At 47.6% G+C, this 7559-nt stretch overlaps 1 protein-coding gene across 1 annotated transcript in view; it reads left to right on the forward strand.

The window, feature by feature from the left end:
- The window catches only part of LOC122157483 (mothers against decapentaplegic homolog 2-like), a 27994-nt gene extending 23380 nt beyond the window's left edge, over positions 1–4614 (forward strand). Inside the window, exon 2 of the mRNA XM_042813150.1 lies at positions 4473–4614. Within this exon, the coding sequence (XP_042669084.1) occupies positions 4473–4530 (58 nt within the window). The 3' untranslated portion in view covers positions 4531–4614. The remainder of the gene's footprint in view (positions 1–4472) is intronic.
- Positions 4615–7559: the final 2945 nt, after the last annotated feature.

Here is a 7559-nt window from a genome sequence, read left to right on the forward strand (position 1 = left end):
AAATTACTGATCAAAATAAAAACATTAATAAACAAATAATGTTTTACAAATAAAAGAAATTTCCCCCCCCCCCCCTTTTTTTTTTCGAGCATGGTTGGCCCCAAGGCTGCGCCCTCCAAGAGAGGGGAAGAGGGGGAGGGGTAGGAAGATAGCATATGGGTCAAACAAAAAAAAACAACAGCAACGATCTGAGGAGGATCAGTAATTTACTAAATCTAACAAATTCAAACAAATTGAGAGAGACAAGAGTATCCAAAATACGAGATAGTACACGAAGTAGTCTTCAGCAGACTGCAGGAGAAGCATGTGCTTTTCTTAGCGGCAAACAGAGTGAGCAGCTGGTATCCTGCCAGGACCTCCACCTTTCTTCCTCTGCGCGCCAGGTCCTCCAGGAATGCCACTCCTCTCCTCCCATCCAAAGACCCAAAATGCCCATAAAAGATAGTCCATGGAACCAGAACATTAACTCTTTAACTCCCATTGTTTTAGATGATGTTCTGACGTGGCATACTGACAACAAAAATCACAAAACCACAACATGCTTAACATATATCTATATGCCTGTTGAGCTGGGGTGGAGAAATCCCCCTCCCTCATCAAGGCATTCACATACACAGGCCAAAGAAAGTTTCTTTGCTGCAGCAACAAGTTTTCAGTTGCCTGACTGTGTCAACCCCCTGCATTTCAATTCCCACACAGTGTCTCACAGGACAATATATGACAAAGCCTCCCACCACGGCTCTTGTCCCGTGGCCACAATGACAGAGAAAGCCCTCAACATATCTGCGTCTCCAGCTTTCCTAGCCTCCCTCCGAGTAAGTGCCCACATACCATGTGGATCTGGGAGAAACATCCGGCTCTTTCTTAAGATCTGTTGAGCTAGGATCAAAAGGGTCATCAGGACCTTTGGGAGAGGAGGCAGCGAAGACCCCCGTGGCGATGATAATGAAGGAGCTGATGGCACAGCCGGTGAGCCCAACGAGAAGCCAGTGTCTCCTTCATCTTCGGATGAATCAGAGGCAGCCAATGATGAGCCTGTATGACTTTTCAAGGCTTCAAAATTTTTTCTCAAGGTTTTGAACCTGGACACCATCCCATCACCTCTAGTGGATGCACCCCACAATTTTACGAGGACATTTTTCATTTCAGAACTGTTCGTCATTTTTTTTTTTTTTCCCAGAAATGTTTCGTCATTTTGTTCCCCATGGTATGCAGTTGCTTACCTTCATCCAGCAAAAGGCACTTGGAGCAGCTGGGGACGGTAAGACTTGTCTCAGTCTTGCACTTCTTTCAGCAGGATATGGCCTCTTCCAGCCCTCTCTATAGGACTTCTTTCAGCCTTTTTCTCTATAGAGTTTCTTTCAACTCTCTTCTTGATAGAGCTCTCTTTCAGCTCTCTTTTCAACAGAGCTTCTTCAGAACCGGTCTGTCCTTGTTCGGGTGCCAATTGTGGCTGCGAGCTCCCTTGCTGGTGTGGCAAGATAGACATGAACTCCTTTACTGATGCAGAACAAAAACTCAGAACAACTTTTATCATAGGTGCTTACAACCTTCTATACCCACACGCAACAACTTGGTCACATGTAGGTGCCTCGTGTGTGCTTACATCTGGCTCAAGTAGCTACTGAGCTTGTTTACTCATTAGCAAGGTAATGACTTTCTTTGTCCCACAATGGACCACCCCCCCTCCTCATCTCGAGGAAGGCTTTCAATTTCATTTTCTCTTCCCTCCATGGTCCTGGAATCCCAAGGGAAGTATTTGAAGTGAAGACCAAAGCAAAAAAGGTGTTCACCATCTTTCTCTTTTTCAGCACTCCCCATTACCAGGGCACCCTCTTCATTGATCAAGGGACCCACATTATCCCTAGTCTTCCTTTTGATGTTAACATACTTAAAAAAAACCCCTTCTTAATACCCTTTTTCTCCTTTGCCTGCTTCAACTCCTGGTGGGCTATAGCCTTCCTCATTGCATCCCTGCAGGCCCTGACAATACTCCTGTACTCCTTCCGAGAGGACAAGCCCCTTTTTCTACATCCCATAGAACTCCTTCTTCCCTTTGATCTTATCCACAAACTCCCTGCTCATCCACACAGGAAACCTGCCTCTCTTCCCATGTTTCCTACTCTTAGAAATGCACCGATCTTGAATGTAGAAAAAGTGCTGGTTAAACGTTACTCAGGTCTCACAGAACCCCTTAACTTCTAGCACTCTACCTCATGAAATACTATGAAGTAGATCCAGAAAATGAGCAAGTTGACTCTCTAGAAGTTCAGGATAGCAATCCTACTTTTTACAGTACATCTTCCACTCAAGTCATGGTTCTATGTTTTTTTTTGGTTTTGGGTTTCAGTATTCCACATCAAAACATCATGTAGTGTACGGGGCATTAAAGTGTCACTGCCCCAATTCCAAGTACCTATCCCTGTACATTACCGAAGTCACGGGATCTGGCCCTTCCGGGTGGGGGGGGCGCTCTCGTGCTGCCTTGCAGTGGGTGCTGGAGGGTGGTTTCCTAGCCGTTCCAAGCTTTTCAGGTTTGACTCGGTCCCAGGAACTCTCTCTCTCATCTGGTCTGATTTATTCATCTCAATTTCAATTAAATTGTATTATATTGTGTTATCTTGTATTCCGATATTATAGTAAAATAAGTTTTCCTCCATAGATTGTTGCCGCTGCTCTTTTCCTCCCTTCCTTCCTTCCCATTTTTTGTGGGACTGGGGTGGGGGGGGAGGGCAGAGGCCTGTCGCCCCTGTCTCGGACATAGATTGATCTGGTCAACTCCGTAACAGTCTTTAAAATCACCATCTGAGAATAGCTACACCCCAAGCTACTCCCTACACTCCCCTAACAAGCCCATCCCTGTTGGAAAGAACAAGGTCCAGAAGCACCTCTGTATAATCAATGAATGTACAAAGGTTATAATTAGGAAATATACCAGTGTATAATTAATGAACATTAAGATGTTACAACTATGAAATAAACAAAAGAGTTTGAAAAAACAGACCATAATAACAAAAGAGAATAAATGGCAAGCTTACCCCTATCATAGGCTAACCCACAAAACACCAGAAGAACAGATCACCAGAAGAGATTATCCCCCACTGCTAGCCAGCTCTTAAATAGGTCTAGGAGAGGTGGAGCCAAGCTCCACCCCTTCCGGCAGCAAAAGTGAATTGTAAAAGTAATACAGATGTTTCAGAGGTAGCAGGAGGGGAAGGTCTGCTCTCCAGGGCAAGATACATGCCGTATTTCTATCCTGGGTCAACACGTCCACTTGTACTGGGGCAAGTCCTGGCTGCCTGTACCACACCTTCTGGCCAGATGTCTGCGGCTGCATAATGATATCAGGCACCAAAGGAGGTGTCCTGATCTGCCACAGGGACATGATGGGGGTCCCTTTAGCAATGAAGACTGGAGTGTTGACCACAATATCAGTAGGCCATGGACCTATTACTGGAGGGACTACTGAGCCTCCCACCTCCAATAGTCTCCCCCAAGGTGCAAGTAGGCCACACCACTTGGGTCCTACCTGCACCTTCCAGGGCCATTTTATTTTATGGGTACCCGGCTCTAAATTCTCAGGGGCAGGGAGCAGAAGAGTATTTTCATTACCAATCTGGGGTCTTAGCTGATCAGTGCCCGTAATTTGGATCCTAAGCGGGGTGGCCCATGTCATCTGCAGCATTCTCTGGGCACTGGGTCTGCCGTCTCGAGGTCTTACATTCAGGTCCCACAGGGTTTCATACAGTCTTTTCGTCCACCCCTGCAAGGACTGGGAGTCTGTCTTCAGGGCAGCCTTAAGAATACCGTTATAACGTTCAATGAGGCCTGCCCCCGTTGGATTATATGGCAGGTGGAATCGCCATTCAATGTTATTTTCTTCTGCCCAGCGCTGTATCGTTGCACCAGTAAAATGAGTCCCTTGGTCGCTCTCGATGACTTGAGGTGTCCCATAGGCAGACATCAGTTTAGTGAGTGCCTTGATGGTATATGCCTGGTTTGCTCTTGGTACTGGATAGGCCTGCAGTAGCCCAGTTGCAGTGTCAACACAGGTCAGGGCGTATCTTGCCCCCTCGTAGCGAGGAAAAGGCCCGATGTAATCGACCTGCTATCGCTGGAGAGGACTGTGTCCCCTAGCAAGATGGGCTGTTGTTTTGGGCAACGATCTCGGTCTCATCTTGGAGCAAGCGTCGCAATCCCGGCATGCCTGGACGATATCAGATAGTTGTATGGGCAGTCCCCATGCTTTAGCAGCTGCCCACATTGTCTTTTGTCCAGCATGCTGCAGCTTCCGATGTAACCAGCAGGCCGTGGTCTCAGATGGTGAATTCTCAATCCATCGAACTCGGGCCAGTGTGTCGGCTTCATCGTTTCCCGGTGACTGTAGGGGCTGATGACCAGAAACATGGTAGACACGTACAGTCCTGTGTTGGACCGTATTCCATATATCTAACCACATGTCTTTGCCCCAGATCGGTCGGGTGTGGACAGTCCATTCCTGGGTGGCCCACTGTGCAATCCGAAGAGTAAGCCCCCGGTACACAGACCAACTATCTGTGCAGATGTTCAAGATACCATCACCGGGTTCCTTGGTTATAACCATCCACACAGCCCGCAGTTCTGCCCATTGGCTGCTCTGACCATCGCCTCATCGAACCAGATTGTCTCGGTGGAAGGATGGTATGCTATTGCTCTCCACTTGGTCGGGTTGCCCTTGTGGGACCCATCTGCGTACCAGGCATCTTCAGGGATAGGATATTTCCCCTCCTGAACGGGACGCTTCTCTGGTGGAGCGACCAGTATTTCTTTTGGTGCATCACTGTGATACATAACTGTCACGGAGTTGACTAGATCAATCTGTGTCCGTGACAGGGGCAACAGGCCTCTGCCCTCCCCCCCCCCACACCGTCCCACAAAAAATGGGAAGGAAGGAAGGGAGGAAAAGAACAGCGGCAGCAATCTATGGAGGAAAACTTATTTTACTATATCGGAATACAAGATAACAAAATGTAATACAGTTTAATTGAAATTGAGATTAGTAAATCAGACAAGATGAGAGAGAGTTCCCGGGACCGAGTCAAACCTGAAAAGCTTGGAACGGCTAGGAAAGCACCCTCCAGCACCCAGTCCAAGGCAGCAAGAGAGCGCCCACCCCACCCGGAAGGGCCAGATCCCATGACTTCTGTAATGTACAGGGATAGGTACCTGGGATTGGGGCAGTGACACTTTAATGCCCCGTAGACTACATGATGTTTTGATGTGGAATACTGAAACCCAAAAAAAAAAAAAACATAGAACCATGACATGCCACCCCTTATTCTACATCATTACATCATGCTTAATATATATGTATATACATATATACAAACAAACAAAACATGATTAAAATGCATTACACACATATGGCTATATACATATACATAGAATTACTAACTGCACTTTCCCAGCATCAAGTTTCCTTGTGGTACACATTTGACATCCCCATTCTTCTGCATTACCCACGAAGAGGATCCTGGTCCCTGGGCAAAACTGCACCACGGAGAGGTTTGCCCTTTCCAGAAGCTGGAAGAATCCAAACTGCCTTTCCTAGCATGTTCTTTACATGTACAACAGGGACTTTATCTCCCTCTACGGTATGTAGGGAACTGGATTGGTTAGGACCATCACGATTGATAGATCCTCTGGTATTGACTTACCAGGTGGCTTCTGCCAAATGCTTCTCCCAGTGCTTAAATGTTCGGGCTCCCAGTGCTTTTAGCATAGTTTTTAACAACCCATTGTATCGTTCAATTTTACCAGAGGCTGGTGCATGATAGGGAATATGGTAAATCCACTCAATGCCATGATCTTTGGCCCAAGTATTTACAAGAGAATTTTTGAAATGAGTCCCATTATCTGACTCAATCCTTTCTGGGGTGCCATGTCGCCACAGGACTTGTTTCTCGAGACCCAGTATGGTGTTTCGGGTGGTAGCATGGGGTACTGCATATGTTTCAAGCCACCCAGTGGTTGCCTCCACCATAGTAAGCACATAATAACCCCCTCATAAGCGGCTAAGATTTCCTCCTCACTTGGAGTGTAGCCCTCTTCCGATCCCCTGTAGGCTCAACTCCAGAATCCCAGGGGTCGGCCTTGGGTCTCTCCTGAGGCTCTTTGCCACAAACTCCAAGTGGGACCGTTCTCTCCAGCAGCAGTGTAGAGGATGTTCTTTATACCCTGTCCCGTCCGTTCTGGCCCTAGGGCCACGGCACGGGCTATCTCCTGTTTAATCTGTTCAAAAGCCTGCTGCTGCTCAGGGCCCCATGTAAACTCATTTCTCATTCGCGTCACATAATAAAGGGGGCTTACAATGAGGCTGCAGTTTGGAACATGCATTCTCCAAAAGCCCACTGCACCCAGAAAAGATTGTGTCTCTCTTTTGCTAGTGGGTGGAGACATAGCAGTGATTTTGTCGATCACATCTGTCGGGATGTGACGACGGCCATCTTGCCACTTTATACCTAGGAACTGAATCTCCTGGGCAGGTCCTTTCACTTTGCTTCGCTTAATAGCAAAACCAGCACTCAGAAGAATTTGGATTATTCGCTCTCCTTTCGTGAAGACTTCTTCTGCTGTATCGCCCCACACAATGATATCATCAATGTACTGCAGGTGCTCAGGAGCACTGCCCTGTTCCAATACAGTTTGGATCAACCCATGGCAAATGGTTGGGCTGTGTTTCCACCCCTGGGGCAAACGGTTCCAGGTATACTGAACGCCCCTCCACGTGAAAGCAAACTGTGCCTTACATTCTTTGGCCAAAGGAATGGAAAAGAAGGCATTAGCAATGTCAGTGGTGGCATACCATTTGGCCGCTTTTGACTCCAGTTCATACTGGAGTTCTAACATGTCCGGCACAGCAGCACTCAGTGGGGGTGTGACTTCATTCAGGCCACGGTAGTCCACCGTCAGCCTCCACTCTCCACTGGCTTTACGCACTGGCCATATGGGGCTGTTAAAAGGCGAGTGAGTTTTGCTGATCACTCCCTGGCTCTCTAGTTGACGAATCAACTTCTGAATGGGGAGCAAGGAATCCCTGTTGGTGCGGTACTGCCGCCTGTGCACCGTTTTTGTAGCAATCGGTACCTGTTGCTCTTTTACTCGCAGCAGCCCCACAACAGACGGATCTTCTGACAGGCCAGGCAAAACAGACAGCTGCTTAATGTTGTCTGTGTCCACAGCAGCTATTCCAAAGGCCCATCGATACCCCTTAGGATCCTTGAAATGCCCCCTTCTGAGATAATCAATACCTAGTATACATGGAGCCCCTGGGCCCGTCACAATAGGATGTTTTTGCCAGTCCTTACCAGTGAGGCTTATCTCAGCCTCCAACACAGTCAATTCTTGAGAGCCCCCGGTCACCCCAGAAATATGGATTGATTCTGTCCCTTCATGACTCGAGGGCATCACAGTGCACTGTGCACCAGTGTCCACCAGTGCCTTATATTTCAGTGGTTCTGATGTGCCAGGCCATCGAATCCACACAGTCCAATATACTCTATTATCCCTTTCCCCCCCCC

Source organism: Centrocercus urophasianus, unplaced genomic scaffold (assembly GCF_019232065.1).
Source record: "Centrocercus urophasianus isolate 14NV4802_14NV808 unplaced genomic scaffold, USGS_Curo_1.0 seq_1392, whole genome shotgun sequence".
Lineage (NCBI taxonomy): Eukaryota > Metazoa > Chordata > Aves > Galliformes > Phasianidae > Centrocercus > Centrocercus urophasianus.